The sequence below is a fragment of the Emydura macquarii genome, unplaced genomic scaffold (genome assembly GCF_026122565.2).
Source record: "Emydura macquarii macquarii isolate MOO-44397 ecotype Brisbane River unplaced genomic scaffold, CSIRO-AGI_Emac_v2 contig_3305, whole genome shotgun sequence".
Classification (NCBI taxonomy): domain Eukaryota; kingdom Metazoa; phylum Chordata; order Testudines; family Chelidae; genus Emydura; species Emydura macquarii.
In genome coordinates this window covers 3,749,800-3,769,830 of record NW_027133442.1, presented here as the reverse complement: position 1 = coordinate 3,769,830, position 20,031 = coordinate 3,749,800, and the positions used below count along the sequence as shown (strand labels likewise).

General features: G+C 51.5%; 1 protein-coding gene across 1 annotated transcript in view; it reads right to left on the bottom strand.

Annotated features, from left to right (window-relative positions):
- PEX6 (peroxisomal biogenesis factor 6) overlaps positions 1-19,787 on the bottom strand; it is a 31,997-nt gene extending 12,210 nt beyond the window's left edge. Inside the window, 13 exon segments of the mRNA XM_067532880.1 lie at positions 1,536-1,597; positions 1,730-1,935; positions 2,540-2,672; positions 3,060-3,136; positions 4,365-4,560; positions 5,315-5,523; positions 9,294-9,405; positions 9,724-9,860; positions 10,500-10,602; positions 13,593-13,676; positions 18,040-18,203; positions 18,886-19,298; positions 19,301-19,787. Of these exon segments, the coding sequence (XP_067388981.1) occupies positions 1,536-1,597; positions 1,730-1,935; positions 2,540-2,672; positions 3,060-3,136; positions 4,365-4,560; positions 5,315-5,523; positions 9,294-9,405; positions 9,724-9,860; positions 10,500-10,602; positions 13,593-13,676; positions 18,040-18,203; positions 18,886-19,298; positions 19,301-19,787 (2,383 nt within the window).
- Between the last annotated feature and the right edge of the window lie 244 nt (positions 19,788-20,031).

The following is a 20,031-nucleotide window of genomic DNA, read 5'->3' as shown; positions in this document are numbered from 1 at the left end:
ATCGGTGTGTTGGAAGTGTGACCCAATAGCTGGATAAAATAATGTGGGGAGAGCTACTCCCTTCTGGGAGCCTTAAAAAGAGACTCTAGAGATGAAAATTAGCAGAGGTGAAGCAAACTCAACAAATGCTGACTGAAAAGAGCCAGTTGCATGCCAACAGCTGCTCCAGCTTCACCACCATAACTGCCATCCCCCACTGTCTCCTGGGTCTCCAGGGTCCCACAGGACTCATGGTGCCTCCTTCATCCTAATCTTGAGAGATGACCTGACCAGACCAGGCGAGAGAGAGGGAACCTCTCCACCGGATCTGGTTAGATCTCAATTACCACCTGGGATGTGAGACTGTCACCCACCCATGTGTTCTTTTCCTTCTCTGCCTGATTTCTTCTCTTTCCTCCCTCTCTCCTTTTGCATTCTGCCTAATGAGTCCGGGTTAGCTGGCCAAGACTGCACATATTTTGCAACACTTCAGCAAGCCTGAGACTGGAAAAAGGCAGCTAAAAGCAGTGCCCTAAACAGCCCAACACTGATCAGACCATGCACTGTGCCTGAGTTTTTCCAGCAGCGAGGTTACAAATGAGAGTTAATACCAGAGGCAAAAGCTGCCTTTTCTATCTTTGCTGTTCTTTTCTCTCCCCTCATGCATTTGTCTTGTTTTGTCTTTTAAGAAACAGGATCAGACTCAACAACCACTCCAGTGCATCTCAACTAACTTCTGTTTTCCTCAAGGACAGTTCTCATCCAAGAGATTGCCAAACAAGGCGTTTTATACTTCGAAAGACTCTCTCTCTCTCTCCAGCCAAAAGGAAAGGGAAAAAGGGATGCTGTTAAAACGAAAGCTTTACTTAATACTTCACGCTTCAAATGCTTGAATGTTTCTCTTTTTCTCTATCTTTAACAGATGGTTACAAGGAAGTTTGATGGTGTTTGCCATGGCACTGAGCAGGCTGAGGTTTCGGGGAGCCAAAGCCCAGACCTTTTTAGTGCTTTACTGCTGGACAGTTTCAGGGTCATGTTAGCACCTTTACTTCCTGAGTCCATGTGTTCCCTCTGAATTAATACAGCAGGGACGTCAGGCAGCTTGAAGCAGGAGCAGGCAGGGAGCCAATGGAGGGATTCAAGGAAGAGATGTGGTGACTGCAGTGGCAGATTGGAGGACAGGCAAGGAGCAGGGAGGCCCAGACAAGCAACATGATGGACAACCAGGCTGGAGATGGCCAAGGCATGGAGAGCTGGGGCAGTGAAGAGAGGGCAGATGGGGGGAAAGGGAGAAGTGGGGTGTTACTCAGAGGATTTAGTAGGAGGAAGAACACTGAGCCAGCAGGCCCAGGAGAAAGACCAGATTTGTCCGCTGTCCCCAGTAGCCTCACTGCGGGCAGAAGTTAATTGGACAAGTGATACGGTCAAATTCCATCCCCTTCCTCCCGCCCCACAGAGGAGAGCAGGCTCCAGAAGCGCATGGCCATGCTGCTGGCCTCACTCACAGACGCGAGCCACAGGCACACAGAGACCCAGGAGCCGGGACTGCCACTCACCATCACGCACATTCCCTTCACTCTGCCCCACGTACATGTTAATGAGCTCCGGCCCTTTCACACTGCAAGGGAGAGAGCAGGTACCCCGTTACGCTGGCCTCCCAGCTCTGTGCACAGGAGCCCCCCCCCCCCCCCCCCCACTGCACCCCACCCCGGGAAAGGCAACCCCCTTCGGAGCCTGCCACACTCTTCACCTGAGGAAAGTCATGGTGCACTCAGTGGCCACAGCTTTGGCAAGCAAGGTCTTCCCTGTCCCAGGAGGCCCGTAGAGCAGAAGGCCAGAGCGGCGCAGCCCCAAAGACAGCAGCTCCGGATGCTCCAGAGGTAGTTGGATGGTGTCCAGGATCTCCTTCTTCACCTCCTGGAGCCCACCGACATCCTGCCAAGTGACTGAGGGGATCTGCAGCGAGACCGACGGCGCAGTCACCCACTTTGTCCCCAGTACTCGGGCTGGCAGCTGAGTGAATGGGGCGTGTTGACATCCCTGCCCCAAGTGCTCCCAGCCCTGTATGCGTGGTGTATGCCCCTGATCTGATTACACCCCTTCTCTCACACCTCCACTACCCCCAAACTCCAGCCCATCATCTCAGACTCCTCCACAGCTCTCAGCTCCCTCCTCCACTGCCTCCATGGCCACCACCTTCCGCTCCACGCCCTCCATCACACAGCGCACCTCTCCCAGCTCTGTTCTACCCTCTCCTGACTCGGCCCTCCTGCCCTTTCCTGCCAGCCTCTCTAAAATCCAGCCTCCCTCACCAGTCCCATGGACAAAGCCTGGCCTGTGCTTACCCTGCTGGACTCTGCCTGGGGAGCACAATGGGGGAGAGACTCCCCGTGTGTGGTTGTTGCTAACCAGATGTTTTTCAGAGGCCCCAACTCTGTGAGTGACCATCCGGAGCTAGCGACTGAAATGTGGCTCTGTCCCCCAAGGGTTGGGGTGAGGGCCATGCAAAGTGACCAAATACCAGAGCCTGGTCTCCTCCCCCCTGCTCAGTGGTTCACACCTTGGGGGCTCCAACTGCCTGCGAATGAGCCTCATATAGCTGATCCAACGCAACATTAAAATCCTCGGCGAGAACAAGGAAGCCGGCAGCACAAAAATCTCTCTCCTCGTCCTCATTCAGCCCCCCCGGGAAACTGGCAAAAGAGAAGAGGAAAAGTCTAAATACGTTCTCTGCACACACTCGATTCCCCACAAACAGCACATCTCTCCCTGTGCTGTCACCACCACCCCAGCCCCTTCCTGCTAGTCCCTGCATTGTCCGCATTGCCCCAGCCCTGGCTCTGTCCCCTCCTCACTCCTGCTAGTCACTGCATCTCCCTCACTGCACTCCGGCCCCACCGCCCTGTAGTCTCTGCCACGTCTCCACCATGGGTTGGTCTTGGTCACCGCCACATTCGCCGCCCGTGCTCCCAACTCCCACAGAAAACAGAATGAAATACTGCATCTTCACATCAGTGGAAATGGAGCTTTTCACTCCCAGTCGTGAATGTTCTGGACACAAACAGGCCCGTCTACTCTACCTTGAGGTTAGGATCCTGGTGCAAGCTGCCCGGCCGCCTTGGGACAGCACAGCACAGAAATCTCCCAGCACAAACCCCTGTGAACACAGAAACAAAACCCATGTCTAGTGGTGAAGAGCATCAGTGCAACAATGCACACCGGGTCCAAGGGCAGCCTCCTTCTCAGACAGGGAGGGTGGAGATACCTGCACAGACAGGTGTGTGCAACGGGGGGTGCCTACCCTGGCACATGGAATTACCCAATTTCCACAGCTGCAGTAACCGCAACGGCCACTGCAGTGCACAGTTCTGCAGGAGCCTCTGCACAGCCATCTACAGATGCCCTCTGAAAGTTTCCCCATAGATATTTAATGCAACCCCCCACCCCCAAAATTACTGCAACACTGAAGCTGCACAGTTAAAAACCACTAACGTTCATGACACACCAAGATTCAGGCTCTGAGAGCAACACAGATCCAGTCACGCCGCACAGACAGCGTGGTACATGGACAGTCTGCTCCTGGGGGGGGAACACCTCGGCCCAGACCAGGGCATGGGGTGGGGCCTGCCTCCTCCCCAACTGTCCTCATCCCTGTGTGGGCACTTTGCTGCCTGCTGGGGGGAAGAAGGGAGCAAGTAGGCTGCAAGGGCAGCCCCTACCCAGGCTCCTTGAGGTGTGGAGAAGCTTCCCCCACAGAGGCTACTCTCTATTGAGGCTTCCTGAGGACCATCATCTACGTTCATCTCCAAAGCTCGAGCTGCCATCCTTTCTGCAGCGGCTGTGCTGGAGCATTGTGGTTAGCATGGCAATGGGTCCGTCCCGCACCTGTAACTTTGCTGGCCTGCAGGGATCATGCTCAACCACTCAAAAAAGTTCAGCTTCAGGCAGAGGCCAAGCTGAGAGGTAGGCCAGGAGTGAAATGCTTTTGCCAAGTGGAGAGTGTGAGAGCAGAAAGGCTTTGCAACCTTGCCTCTAGCCAGTCCCTGTGACAATACACTCTGAGCAGCAATTCTAACACAGACGGCAGCACTGGAAACCTGCTGCTCCAGCTATTTGTCAGCATCACCCTCGTTCTAAGGAGAGTGTCCCTTGGGGACAAGTATTAATTGTGGAATAGACAAAACAGGACAGGAAACTGGCACTTCCTCTCCGCAAATAAGCAGCCTGTCTAATGAGGGGAGAACCGGACAGGATGCAGGCCCAGCAGCACCAGCTTTTCTCTGGGGTGACTGATGGACTAGTCAGAGGAGCTCAGAACAGCCTCCTGTGCCTAGGCATGCGGCAGGGCTGCCCTCTCCACATGCCACCAGGCAGGCTTCACTTACCGCACTTCTCCGTGCCAGTTTGGCCAGGCTCACTTCTTTGCCCAATGGAAGGCTGGCAGTGAGCGCGCTCAGAATGGCCTTCCGCTGCTCTTCCGAAGGGGCTTGGACCGTCACCTCGTGGAGGAAAGCTGTCTGCACGTCTGCCGGGATGTCCTGAGGCCTGGATGTGATGGCAACCACCAGGACAGGGTAACCGCTGAGACACAAGCACACGGGAGAAACAAGAGCTGTCGGTCACACAGCAGAGACCCTGCAAACAACCCACAACTCCACCGACAACATTCCCTGCCACATGGCCACCGTCCCCACACAAAGTTCCTCTGCCACGCATGGGCACGTGTGGACGCCAGCACAATCTGCTGCAAGAGGTACCTGGCTGTGCCATCTCCACGTGGCAGAGCTCAGCTTGCAGGCAGGGCTGCAGCTCTGAGGGCAGCTTGGGAGACTCCCCCTGCCCAGTTCAATCCCACACCATTCTGCCCCAAGGTGCCCGCAAGCCCACCCACAAGCCACAGTGCCCCCCAGTGACATTGCATCCTCCCTCCCCATGTCTCTCAGCCCTCCGCTCTTGTGCCATGCCCCACAGCTCCTGTTACCTGTCATCGGCTCCAGCCTTCGAGTCATACTTCCCATCCTCTCCAGATATGCTACATCTGCTTTAATGTCTCCTCAGAGCCAACCCCGGGAACTAAAACAAGAACCATCTTGGCCCCAGAGGCCAAATCTTTTAATTCCCCACATGTCAGGGCTGCTCCACAGGGGAATGCTGAAGGCTTTTTGAAATAAACTGAGCAAGCCTGGAAAATTACTCCACAGTCCAATGGGATGTTCTGGAAACTAGCGCCCAGACCCTACAGTGCTTGTTGCCCTATGGAGTTCCGAGACAAAGACCCTCTCAGAGAAGAAGGGTCTCAGGTGCAATCTGGCAACGTCCAGGGGAGAGTCCATACCTAGATCCAGCATCTCTGTCCAGGAGAAGGTGCCTTAGTGTAGCAATGACTCTGGAGTCCTCTCCCAGCCCATCTCGGTCTCTTCCCAGCAGCTCTATGTTCTTCAGCAGGAGCACGCACGGCCAAAAGAGTGCAGCCTGCGCAAAGGCAGATTGGAGCTTCATCTCTGTAGCTCCGCTGGTGTCTCCACACAAACTGACACAGTCCACCTGCCGGAAACCAGCCGAGAACACAGAGACTGTAGGGGGCTACTCTGCTGAGGTGAGAGGGGCTGACCCTGCAGAGGCGGACAAAGACGCAAACCCGAGTTCTCCACAAGAAATTCACCGTGAGGAGCGGGCAGAGCAGGAGGCTCGTGGGGTAAGGTCTCAGCACCAGAGAGAAGAGGCAGCAGCTGGGACCCAGAACTGCCACTGAAGCCAAGGTGGAAGGTGTGTGAAGGGGCGCAGGGAGGCCACGGATGGGAGAGCAGTGGAGGAGACAAAGGAGGGTGGAGGAACACGGCAGCTAGGAGAGGCAATGAGAGGAGCAGAGGGAAGGGGATCTAAAGCCACACCCACAACAGGGCTTGGAGGAAGGAGAAGGAGCAGGCAGAAAAGACAAGAGGTGGACAGAGGCCCAGCCACTGACCCAACGGCAAACACTGAAAGGAGCCACCAGGAAGGAAGAGGGAACCAGTGACCTTGGTGAGTGACTCCACAGGGGGACATGCAGCTTGAAGGTGCCAAGAGAAAGGATGTGCAAGAAGGACCCAGCACGCCCTGAGGAATATTGGAAATTTCCACTAACTCTAGCTACATGGGAACAAACTGCGTTAAGTGAGGGACACTGAACAGGTCTCCTAAAGCCTAGGGAAAAGGTAAAGATGATGGAGACTGACGCAGGCAACCCCCTCAGACACCTTTCCCAGGCCAAGTGTGAATGGTGCCCAGCTGCTGGCATCAGGAGCAGGGGGTCCAATTCATGTAGCGTCAGAAGAAACGCCATGAATCAGGCAGTCTCTACTGACAAGAGACGGGGCTATGCCAGTCTGGGTTCCCAGCTAGCAGCTGCAGTTCTGAGTGCTGGACAGGCTCCAGGAAGGGAGGGGAGACGCTTCCATTTAACTCAAGTAACCTGGGACGTATTTCCCATTGAAAGAGACAATGGAGCTGTTCTGCAAGAGAAGAGGTGGATTAGGTGCGGAGGAGGGAGAGAACAGAAATGCAACACAGAGCGTGGAGAAGAAGTTATTATTATTACTAAATGATGGCCATTATGACCTGGTGGGCGTAACTGAATCCCGCAGGATGACTCAGAATGGAGTGTCAGAGTGAAGGGATGCATTCTCTCTCGGAGAGGGAAGGGAGGAAGAGGAGGAGTAACTAAGCTGGCTGTGTATAATGGGACAATGAAGGAGGTGCTGGTGAAAACCTGGGTGATGAGGAGAGAGATCAAACCCTCTCTGCACCAGCTGTCAAGGCACTTGGCTTTAAAACATGGGGTACAAAGAGGAAACCTGTGTTATTCCAAGATCTGTGCCTTGCAAAGCATGTTAACACCTGAGCTCCAAAGGGAATACGAGCACATCACAGTTCAACTCCTACAAAACAGTCCCCAGGTACACAACCTGAATGTGGAGTTAGTTTGTTCCCTTGTATTAGTAACTGGGGGGTCTGATCCTGACAACACTGAGCGCTTGCTAGACGGTAGGATCTGCAGGTCCTCCTCACACCCTGGGATCATGACCTAAGATGAGCTGCACAGCAAAAGTGAAAAATGAGTTAGGTCGAGATCTATTCCTTGTACCCCGCTGTGGGAGGACTCAGCCTTGAAGGAAGTTTTAAAGGGGACCTGCAAAGGATATTTTTTAAATGCACTAGTGCCCTCTTTTTGCTCCTTTCTGATGCATGAAGACAGCCTGAAAGGACAGTACGCACTGCCCCAGCTTAGAACCTCAGGAATGTCAAGTCTGCTTGTTCTGGAGGTCTCAGAGCACGTCTTGTGAGCTCACATATTTGCTGACAAGGCAGAGTGTTGGTGCTACAACAAACACAGGCTTTGACCACGATGCCTGATAAACATTTTGGAGAAATAGTGTAAAACACAAGACACATCAGCAAGCACCTTCCCCTCTCCAGTGCTGCGGCCTTCACTCTCGGCTCTCGTGATGACACCGTTTCACTTGCTCCCCAGCCATCAGAATGTCTCCAGCAGTTACAGGCCTGGAATTTCTAACGGGCAAAACACAACCAAGCAGAACTTGTGTTTTGTGGAAATGGCTTAATAGGCCTCTGTACCAGTCATAAAAAAAACCAACAAAGGGAACAATCCCAGGTTTCTTTCCTTCACATATCATCTTTAGCTGACCTTTTAATACAGGATTTTCCCCTCTGAAATCCTGTCAGTACTCTGAAGCTTTCCCAGAATGTAACACCCCAAATGCCTGAAATCTCACTTTAACACAGTTAAACTGACAGAACCAGGAAGATCCAAGATCCATTCTGGGATATCTGCAAAGTGCCAGCTGACCAGGAGTATTTCGAAGGAGGGAAACAGCATTTTTAACAGATCAATCAGAACATCTTTGAGTGCCAGGTACTCTCGCAGCCTGGCTAGGGGGCCGGCGAGGGCACAGATCTAGGCCTAACCCAACTGCCACTTTGCCTGTGCAGTTCCATGAGGCGTCTCAGTCCCATCACTATATTCTATAGTCCCTGCAGCAAGAGAGTCTGCGGAGGAGTGAGCCATCAAGGGCAAAGACCTGTGCATCTTAGAGTAGTTTACTGGACTCTGTATATCCCAGGAGAGGCGGGATTAAATGGGGCCTGGCTGGAGGGCTGAGTCATGAGACGAGGCCAGCCATCGCAGGGACTGGTGCGATCAATGGGGGGACGGGGGAAGGCATGCTAGAGAGGAAAGAGGGGCTATACCATGCCCAGCCCCGCCACAAGGAGGCATACCAGCAGGGAATCAGTTCACTCATCTAGACGCAGGTACCCCCACCTGTGGGCTGGATGGGACACCCTGGCAGACTCGGCCCTTTTTAACCATGTAGGGCCCTTTTGATCTCTAATCTTGTGGCCTTGGCAAAGTGGCTGTATCACTTGGGTTGGAGACTGGAAGTCACCTCTTCACAGCTGACAACTTGGCCAATTGTCTGGAGGGCTTGCAGAGCTGGCCTTATCTGGGCTATTGAGTTGCTTCTCTGCCTGTTTTTCCAACAGCCCACTACTACCCCAAACCAAGACAGCTTCACGTTCCCATAGCCCATGCACCTCCACACCGCATATCTCAACAGCTAGGTCACGCTCCTAACATTACTACAGATGAACCCCATATTCTCACAGCCATCGCAGCTGGACAAAACACACCAGAGGAAATGCCACATAGTCAATTGAAGACTGCTTTGCTTCACTGGACCAATGCAAAGCAGTCGTCCAGGGGCCAGTGTCTGGCCCAAATGCTTCTGATGAGGTAATCCAGGGTAATCTGCAAACAGAACGAGCATTCATTCCCAGTTCCCAAGGACAACAGCTCCAGAATTAACCAGCCTAGCTGCTCACAGAGAGTCTTAGACACTAGGGCTGCTCCAGGGCTCTGAAGTGGAACAAACCAATGTTCTGAAGACAAGCCAGCTTTGAGATGGAGAAAAAGATAATCTGCTTTTAAAATTGAATAGGGTTTGTTTTTTAAACATCCTCAGCCCCCTATATCTCAGAAACAATGGGACTAGGGTGATGTGCACATATCTATGGAGTGGTGCACCAGGGAAACAAGCTATATGAGAAATAGAGAGAAGGGAGGGAAAATGGGGTGAAGTTGCCAGGACCAAGGGCAGAGGAAACAGCTTCCGGGAGAGAGGAAGTGGCTCTTTGGTATTAGTATTTCACTTGCTTATTCAGAGCTCAGCGCCTGTGTTTAAAAAAACTCCTGAAATTCCCTACACGTGGGAGGTCTCCCAAGCAACTGATCCACAAGATGCAGCTAGAGGAATTACCTGGAACAAGTGGAGATTGAGGCAGCTGCATGCAGCTCTGACAGCCGTCATTTTCCCCGCACCACTGGGTCCTGCCAGCAGAATGCTGCCTGTTCCATTTAGTGCAGTCCCCCTGGAACACAAAGGTAGCTATCCTCGTCACCATGGAGTGTGTGGGCCCCACTCGCCCACTGGTATGTTATTACCACTGCAGTGAGACTCCAGCACCAGAGAGATTCTGCTCCAAATCCCAGGCCTGCTACAAGCAAAGACACCTCAGAAATCATGGGACCCAAACCCCTGCAGCTCTTGCCAAAGACAACCAGTGTCCTGTGTAATGCACCAGAGCGAAAACCAACCCATGCAACAAAACTATCCCACGCTGAGGAGCCCTTCCTCACAGCAGATGGAATCCCCAGTACAAGGGATCTGTATCACAGCGTGACCTCACCTGCTGTTCAGATGAGGCTGGAGAGCATCACAGAGCTGCCTCACCACATCCGATAGCCCGGAGGGAGACAGACTGCTCCAAAACCCATGGCCAGCACGGCTCGGGGAAGATGGCACAGCGCTGTTTGTTGAACCCATCTGCAAGACAGGGAAATAACGCTTTCCAACCATACCTCAGAAGCAGGCCCGCCGATGGGGTGTGGGGGGGAGCCAAAGGAGGCAATTGCCGAGGGGCCAGGTGATTTAAAAGGGCCCTAGTGGATGGGAGGATAGCTATGTATCCTCCTCTCCTCCACACACCCTCCTTCCCCCAAGGCCCACGCTGTTCCCCTGAGCTGAGCTTATTTATTATGCACCAGGCAGGTTCCCAGGTGGCGAGGAGCCAGTACCTGGTACTTAGCTTCCTGGATTCATCAGTGATCTCCCTGGGGAATCCAAGGGACTGAGAAGCTGAGTAGCAGATGCCGCCTCCTCAGCCACCCGGGAACCTGCATGGCTTATAATAAACCAGCAAAAACTTCCAGCGGAAGCCCACTCGGACCTCAGTCATCCCTTTCCAGGGGGGCCATTGACTGCTCTGCCCTGGGGCCCAGAATTGCTGTTGGTGGGCCTGCTCACAAGGGACATCTTCTCAAGTCACCCAGCATCCCTTATAGTGCCCATTCTGGGAGAAGAGCCATGAGCCTCTTCCATCATCGTGTTCCTATGTCATCCCTGCAGTGCGAGCACAGTCTCATACGTCTCCTTCCTGTACACCTCCTTGGCCTCCCCGCTTACCAGGTACAGAGAAGTGTTCTGGATGTCAGCCAGGTACCCCAAAGACTCTTCCCCTTCTAGCACTCCTACAATCTTCTTCACCTTGAAGTACAGCTCTGGCCATCTAAAGGAGGAGAAGCAGCCTGAATCCCAGCAGCCAAGGCCTCAGAAGCAGGATGAGCTTTTCATCACCCAGAGGCAACAAGGGCCTCTAGGCTCGATGGTTATATACATAATAAACTAGAACAGACGGGGGCACAAGGTGACTGGGAAGGCGATGTCCTCTCCCCTCCCAGCTGGCAGACAGTGGGAAAGTATCTGTCCTTTGTATTTTGAATTATTTTGAGCCTTTTGCATAGTCCGTTGCTTAATAAACCTGCCTTAAAGCAAGATACATGGACCGTGACTTGAGTGCGTGAACTGTCCCAGTCAGTGAACTGCCTACTGGCTTACCCATATTCTGTGTGGTTCACATTGAAATCACGCAGGACACTGCTATAGGGCACTCCATCAACCTCCATGCCATAGCCTAAAGCTCCAGCACAGCACCTCAGCCAGCAGGCAGGGACCGGCCTTGCACTAGCTACGCTAATGATGGAGTTAAGGCTGAAAGGGCACTGCTAGATCTTCTGTTTGCTCTCCGAACTGTCTCAGTTTCCTTTGGGCCTGACGCCACTTGTATTGATCTCAGCCCAGAAGTGGCAGGTTTTAGGAGACTGAAGTAAATCCACTGGGCTGGTGTTTGACTTATCTGCCCATTAAAAATGGGAATGCGAATCTTACTTTATTTATCTGTTTGTTGTGCTGTAGTAGCCTTTATTTTTTAAATTTGTTTCTCAGGCTCCAGCATTTGTTTAAACAGGGTCATCATTTGTCCAAATATCTTTGTACTTGCAATGGCATCAAAAGTAATTGAAGGCAAGTCTACACTTACAATGCTGCATCAGCGCAGCTGCACTGGTCCATTGCTGTACCGTTTTAATGAAAGATGCTCTAAGTCGTGGGAGAAAGCTCTCTCATCAGCATAGTTAATCCATCTCCCCAAGAGGCTGTAACTATGTCGACGAGAGAAGCACTGGCACAGACTGGCGCTGTCTACACAGGGGGATTCAGTCAGTGTAACTACGTCGCTCAGAGATGTGGATTTTTCACACCCGAGTGACGCAGTTATACCAATATTGGTCTGAAGTGTAGACCAGACCTGAGAAACAAGTCTGCCCTGAGAATATGTATCTTTTGCATAGAAAAAATAAAGACTTGTTTTGTCCATTCTTTTTTAAAAAGTGTGTTTTGGCTGATTTGAAAAGCACCTGTTGAGTATGTTACCCCCTCGGCACGGTGGCTTCTTCTTAGGCTACTTCTTTCTCTCATAGCTTTTGTATATTCACTCAGGACATGTATTGTGAGAGTCCATCTGACAAAGGCTGGCTTCTTTCTTGTCAGTCTTAGAATAACACTGCTGCCCTTTGAGTCCTTGATGGCAGTTTCTCTGTTTCCATGTCACTCCAATTCCCTTGAAAGAATCAGGAATCTGACGCACAGCAAATTCCCCAGATTCAAAGGCGCCTGCGTACGCTTCAAGGAGATATAAAATACCAGGAATGTAGCCGGGTGTCCACGTGGCATGGCTGGGCCTGTCTGCAGTAAAGAAGTTGGGGAGCATGGTAATGCTGTTATATTTAAACCGAAGGGCATAACCTTAGCTGAGCCAACAAGCTGGTACTTCTTTGGAGATGGCAGACTTGGTAATTTCTGAGAGCGTCCATTGACAAGGGCTGGATATCGCAGAGAAATACTCTTCCAGGGGACTCAGGGACTGGGGGCAGTTAGTGTTACCTGCATGGCAAAGGAAGGACTAGAGGAGTCCTGTGGAAATTGTGGGGCTGGCTAACAAACTAGAGGGGCAAGGAGTTGTCGCTCAGTTTAGCACCAGCAGATCCCTTTAGGCTGAGGCGGAGGTGTAACATGGTGACTTACAGTTCAGGATGCCGCAAGAAAGACTCACATTGGCAAATGAAGATTTGGACGTCTTTGCACATAGGTAAACCAAATAGTGGTTCACCACTGCAACATGGACGGAAAAGTGTGGAGGATGAATTACTTCCTGTATTCTTCAAGGGCCCAATGGCATTTGAGCTTCTAGAAGACCTTATTTGTAACTGTACCAATAGCAGCCACTGCATAATCAACTGTGTCTGTAGTCAGGACAGAACTGTATATGTGCCAAGGCAATGAAGACAGTGTTAACTCAGGCATTCTCATGAACAAGATGATGATAATGATATTGACTAGAATGTCACCAACATTATTACATTTCAATGATATCTGTATGCATTTATTCTTAGATCTTGTTTTACCTGTTTGATAGTTGTTGAAATGCTTTACAGTAAAAAAAAAATCCATTTTTATGTCTTGAAATAATATACAGAGTCATTAAACTAACAGAAATGAAAGCAAATATTTCAAAGTGGTCATTTGAACATTTTGACGATGTCATTGTTTATCTGTTTCTATGGTAATGAAAGCACTTGAGCGCATCACATCAGACTTCATCTTAAAGTAGACATAATAAACTTTCAAATGAGGTATGATATGCATGTATATAGAGAGAGCATACTTAGTCAACAAAATTGGTGGTATCTGCCACTCAACTATATAAATTAACCCAAAGAAGACCCTGTTACTCCAGAATAAGGGTGTTCACATGGGAAATATACCAGCATAAACTACAGACGTTTCAATTCACATCTTAGTTTATACCAGTATAATCTTCCCACTTAGACAAGCCCAAACTTCTTCTTCAATCTGCTTTTCTGTCACCGAACAGCTGCAGACCCTTCCTCTCTCTCCTTCACTCCTCTCACTCGTCCATCTTCTTTTCTCCACCAGTTTCTCTCTGAGGGCTGCTTTGCTGAACTGATGTGTAACTGCTTACCCACCAAAAATCCAGCAAAAACTTTTAATCCAAAAAACCCCCAAACTCCAAAACAGACCAATTCTGATCTCCAGGGACAGATCAAAAAAGACTCCATCACCTGGTTTCAACTGGGCCAGAAGGGAAAAGCAGTTCTTTTAATAGCCACCTGATAAAAGCATTGGGAGATCACTGCATACCTAACAAATTTCTCTGAATTTCCTTCCAAGAACTCAGGATGTCCAGCTGTTGGAACACACAGGATATCACCCTCCTGGATTAACCTGCAACAACGCAATACCCATGGTGAATGATCACTTCTCTTGGGTTGTACAGTGACCCAATGTGACGCTAGGTCCAAAAAAGCCAAGCAATTTTGCAAGTTGCATGACCCAACTCTGTCCTTTCAAGTTATAGTATAGGAAAATAGAATGGTAGTGAGGGTCATTCCTTATAAGTAGACTAGAGCTTTGATATGCAAGTGTATTGTTGGTAGGTATTTGATGTTATTTATGTATCTCTTGTTAGAGGTTAGCAAGGCAGATAAACTGCTTTCCTGTTTGTCACTGTTCTATTGCTTAAGTGTTCAAAAGGAACATATGAACATTTAGATAGAACTCTGAATGTAACAATACTATTGTTTGTATTTCTCTTTGAAGTGTAAGTAGTAAACACCTGTGAATGGTTCTAAATAGCCAATTACCTTGTGTTAATGTAACTAGTTACTGGTGTGCTCAGGACATTGGAGATAGTACTTCAGAGTCCTAAGTAATCATCTATTAATTGTTCAAGAAGATACCTGCTGTCAAGAAAGTATCGGTCAACCAGCACGGATTATAAAAGACTCTAGGACAGTGTTTCTCAATTATATTTCGCCGTGGCACCCTTGTGCAGCCATGCCATACCCTCCACCGACAAGTCCAGGAAATCTTCCCCTTTTCGGCGGTGCGGTGTAGGCTGGTTTCCACGGTGCGCTCTCTAAGCTGTTTTCCGCGGTGCGATCAGCTGTTCCGCAGCGCCATCACAGCTGTTCCGCGGCGCGCTTTTCGGTGGCGCGGTTCCACTTTTTCACGGAACCCTTCAACCCAGCCCACGGAACCCCAGGGTTCCGCGGAACACTATTTGAGAAACACTGCTCTAGGAGACTGATCCTTTTATCTCAAATCTGTCCAAGCTTGTCAGGGAAAGTTTGGATTGCAAGACTGAGATCCCAGCACCAGCCTGGAATCACCCTGCTAATTCTCATGGGAGAATTTGAACAAACTCTGCACATGGACTATTTAGTCTTCATTCCTCTGGATCAATTCATATACAACTGAAGGTGAATCAAAGGACTGAGACCCATCCAGGTACTGATGTACACCAGAGGAACTATACAAGCCTGCAAACTCCACGTTTCTACTGGAAACCTGATGTATATGGACTTTCCAATCATTTGTATGTATGTGATTACTTTAATCATTTAACATTTCTCATATAGTTTATTTCCTTCCTTTTAAATAAACCTTTAGTTTTAGTTACTAAAGGATTGGCTGGCAGTATGGTATTTCAGGTAAAATCTAAACTTATATTGATCTGGTACTGTGGTCGACCCTTTGGGGTCAGGAGAACCTTTTTGGTAAAGAGCATAAAGTTTTAAATAACTTATCTCTTTACTGGACCTAGTGGCTGATAGGGAGTCAGAGACTGAAAGGCAGTAAAGGGGGCTGTGTATATTTTGTTTTAACTTCTTGATAACCAGTGTGGGGAATCAGAAGCCCTATTTGTGGCTGGTTGGAAGTCTGACTTCAGTGCCACCCACCAGTGCTGGGAGAATCTGCTCTCCCTTTGCAGCCTGTCCTGACCTTGGCATTTTCAGGTGGCTACCCGAGGCATGGACGGGTCACACCTAGTTCCTCAGAATATTAAACCAGCGAGAAACAACAAATCCATCAATCAGCGATGCTACCTTTATCTGAGCAAGAGGGGAAAAAGCCACTCAAACCCATCAATTGTTTTTCTGAGCTCTAAAACAGACAACTGGTTTAGAACACCAGATTTAGTGCTCCAAGTTTCCTGAGTGGACAGCAAGAGGCTGGACACATCTTGAATCTTGTATGGAGAATGCAGCTTTACCACATTTGAAGAATTTGGTATGGAAATAGAGATTGTTGGTATTTCAAGAACAGGTTAGACAAACATACGTCAAGGATGTTCTAGGTATACTTAATCCTGCTCAGAGCAAGGGGCTAGACTAGATGACGTCCTGAGATCTGGGAGTTACTGTGGATAAGTTCTCTGAAAACATGGGCTAAATGTGCAATGACTGCCAAAAACCTAATGTCAGAAAGCATTAGGAAAGGGATAAAGACAGAAAATATCATAATGCCACTATACAAATCCATGGTACGTCCACACCTTAAATACCACGGGCAGTGCTGGTCGCTCCATCTCATAAAGGAATTAGAATTGGAAAAGATTTAGAGGGCAACAAAACTGATCAGGGGTACAGAAATGCGTCCATCTGAGGAGAGATTAAAATGACTGGGGTTGTTTATCTTAGAAAAGAGACACCTAAGGGGGGATATGGTAGAGGTCTATAAAATCATGACTGGTGTGGAGAAAGTGAATAGGGAAGCATTACTTACTCCTTTGCATAACACAAGAACAGGGATCACCTGAATAAACTGACAAGCAGCAGGTTTAAAACAAACATAAGGAAGAACTTTTTCACACAATGCACAATCAACCTGTGGAACTTGTTGCCATAGGATGTTGTGAAGGCCAAAAGTATAACCAGGTTCAAAAAAGAATTCATGGAGAGCAGGTCCATCAATGGCTACTGGTTAAAATGGTCAGTGACATAACCCCAGGCTCTGGGTGTCCCTAAACCTCTGACTGCCAGAAGCTGGGACTGGACAAGAAGCAATGAATCACTCAATAATTACCCTGGTCTATTCATTCCCTCTGAAGCATCTGGCATTGGCCACTGTTGGAAGACAGGATCCTGGGCTAGATGGACCATTGGTCTGACCCAGTATGGCCATTCTTATAACAAAAACCATTACTCACTGGATTTTGTAAAAAATTAAGTTTAATAGTGGTTTTATGAACAGTGCCCAAAATGAAGATGTTTGAGAAGGGTCAGCAACTAGAAGGTTCTACTTTCAGTGGATATGGGGAACAACTGATCACCATCCTCTGTTATCAGCTTCCATTCAGTCATCTTTTCTCAAGACCAGACATGTCGTTTGTTTAACCTTTCCTCATAGCTCGGGTTTTCTAAACCTTTGATTATTTTTGTTGCTCTCCGCTGGACTCTCTGCAATATGTCACATCTTTCCTAAAATGTGGTGCCCAGAACTAGACTCAGGACTCCAGCTAAGGCCTCACCAGTTCCGAGCAGAGTAGGACGATTACGTCCCATGTCTTCCAGAAGGCACTCCAGTAGAAGGGAATACTGAGGAATGATTTGAAGGAAGAGATTGAGGAAGCTTGACAGAAGGTCGGGGGATATCCCAGGGATAGGAGGTAGGGTGGATTGATGTGGGGAACAGTTCTCAGAATGTGTCCTAAACTATTTTGCTGATTTAAGCAGGCACTACAGTGGGATGTTCCCAATATTCCCAGGTTATTTTGTGATCATTCTCAGTGAGTAATAATGGGTTTAGTCAACTTTGCAACGGGTACTGAACAGGGGTGTACACAAGGGAGGGGCAAGCAGGGTCATAGGTCCCGCCAACAATCATCGGGCGCACAGAACTTCTCTGGTGCCAGAGCTGTGGGGGCATGGAAGATCGAGCTCCTGCCAGGGCCGGTGTGGGGGAGAAGAGTGAGCCCCTCAGGAGGAGGGACACAAAATGTGCCCCTCCAAAAGGGGTCAAATTTAAACCCCTGCACAGACCCCTGGTACTTAAGGACATAAGAACGGCCACACTGGGTCAGATCAATGGTCTATCTAAACAAGTATTCTGTCTTCTAACTGTAGCCAGTGCAAACACAGGCTAGGGACACTTCAGAGCATGGTTTTGCATCCCTGCCCATCATGGCTAATAGCCATTGATGGACCTATTCTCCAGGAACTTATCTAGTTTTTTACTGAAACCTGTTATCATCTTGGCCTTCACAACATCCTCTAGCAAGGACTTCCAGGGGTTGACTGTGGGTTGTGTGAAGAAATACTTCCTTCTGTTCGTTTTAAACCTGCTACCTACTAATTTTATTTGGTGACCCCTAGTTCTTGTGTTATGAGGAGTAAATAACACTTCCTTATTTACTTTCTCCCCACCCGTCATGATTTTATAGACCTCTTCCAAGCTGAAAAGTCCCAGTCTTCTTAATCTCTCCTCTTATGGAAGCTGTCTTAATAATTTATGGCGCCTTTTTCTGTACCTTTCCCAATTCCAACAGATCTTTTTTGAGAGGGGGTGACCGGATCTGCACGCAATATTCAAGATATGGGCGTATCATGGATTTATAAAGAGACAATATAACGTTTTCTGCCTTATTATCTTTCGGGGTGGATAGCTCCATTACTTTGGGGGGGACTGCTCGGTGTGTACTTAAGAAGCAATGGTGAAGCATGGTAGTGAGATGCTCCCTTCTTTCTAGGGCGAACGATAGATTAAAGATACAGAAATCAAGTGCCAGCTTTACCAAAAGGCTAACCTGGGAGTTTGGAAGTGTTGGTGGAGAATATTGTCATAGACTCCTCTGGTGCTGTAGGCTGGTGAGGAGACAATCTCTACATGCAGCTCCCTTGCAAAGGGTGGTATGGGTAGCAAGGATTGACTTCCTTTTCTCTCTTCCATACCAGGAGCTTCCCCATACCTCTGTAAAGGAAAGAATGGCCCTATTGAGTCTTAATGGAGCTATATCACCACTAGGAAGTTATGACCCACTTGTCCTCAACTTCCAGATGGTGACAACTTCCAGTGCACTCATGTTAATCACTCGTCCCACCACATGAGCAGGGGGTTGGACTAGATGACCTCCTGGGGTCCCTTCCAACTCCAATATTCTATGCCGCTGAAAACCTGCTCTACTTTTTCCACAGACGGTCTAAGCATGAGGAAGACAACAGCAGTTACTCCCCAAGGCAGCTGGGATCCATGCCAGTGCAGAGCTCCTGCCAACTCTGGCTGAATCACCTACACCTGGGACTTTCGCCACTCTCCGCTGTCACTCCCACACCTGCCATGTCAAGGCCTTCCCCAGCGAGCCTGCAGCCAGACTCATTCCTTTCCCACAGACACCCTTCTGCCCTCCCTCCCTCCCTCCCTCCCCCCAATACATGTCTCCATCCCGGGAAGATCTCTGCCCCCCAACCTTCCCACAGCCCTGCCAGCCCCCTTTCCAGCCTCCTAGCAGCCAGTCAGGCGCCACTCCCCACCCCCCCAGCACCTGCATCCACCCAGCAGGTGGGCACCACTCCCCCCAAGCTGGCTAGCCACCTGGGGCTCCCCCCGTCTCTGTGCCCAGACGAGCAGCGCGGGCCAAGGCCCCGGGCAGTACCTGGACGGCCAGGTGGCTCCCGCCCAGCGGGTCGCAGCCCAGGTTGAAGGCCAGCGCAGCCGGGATGACGGCCGTGCCCTCGGGGGGGCACTGGGCATCCTGTGGGTAGTCCCAGCGGGGATGCAGGGCCAGCACGGCTGCCAGATGCGGCCCGCCGGGCCCGGAGCCGCCGCCGCCGCCCTTCCCCGGCGCCTCGGCCTCCCGGCTCAGCCGCACCCACTCGCCCTGGAAGAGGCCGAGGCTGTGCAGGCCGCGCCGGGTCACCCACAGCGCCGCGCCCGCCCCGGCCCCCGCCTCGGCCGGCAGCCCCCAGGGCGCCGGCTCCCCGCATAGCGCCCGCAGCCGGGCCGGGCCCCCCGCCGCCCGCGCGAAGCGGGACACCAGCGGCGGCGGCTCCGGGCCCGGCGGGGGCCGCGCTCCGCCCGCAGCTCGGTCAGCGCCAGCCGCGTCCCCGCGCCCAGCAGCCCCTGCAGCGCCGGCCGCGCCTCCAGCAGCAGCAGCGGCGGCCCGGGGCCTCCCGGCAGCGCCTCGCCGCGCCGCGCCAGCCCCGGCCCCGGCCCCGGGCCCGGCCCCGTCCGGCCCAGCAGCGCCCAGCCCAGCGCCGGCGGCCGCCGCACCGGCCACAGCGCCACCCGCCGCCCCGCCGCCAGCCCCAGCCGCCGCCGCCAGGCCCCGCGCAGCCACAGCTCGGCCCCGCGGCCCGGCCCGCCCGCCAGCACCGCCGCGCTCAGCAGCGCCGGCTGCGCCCCCGGCCGGCCCGCGGGCCGCACCGCCAGCACCAGCGCCGGGCCGCCCGCCCCGCGCAGCCGCGCCGCCAGCGGGGCCGGGGCCAGCAGCACCGCCGCCCCCGGGGACAGCTCCGGGGGCAGGGCGTCCAGGGGCCGCACCACCGCCAGCGCCATAGAGCGAGCGCAGAGCGCCGCCCCGGCACCATAGAGCGCGAGCGCAGAGCGCCCCGCCGGAGCCGGGGCCATGGAGGGCGAGCGCAGAGCGCCGCCTCAGCACCATAGAGAGCGAGCGCAGAGCGCCCCGCCGGAGCCAGGATCAGAGAGTGAGCGAAGAGCGCCCTACCAGGGCCAGGACCATGGAGAGCAGACACAGAAGGCAGAAATGGGCCCCGATGTGCTAGGCGCTGCACAGACACAG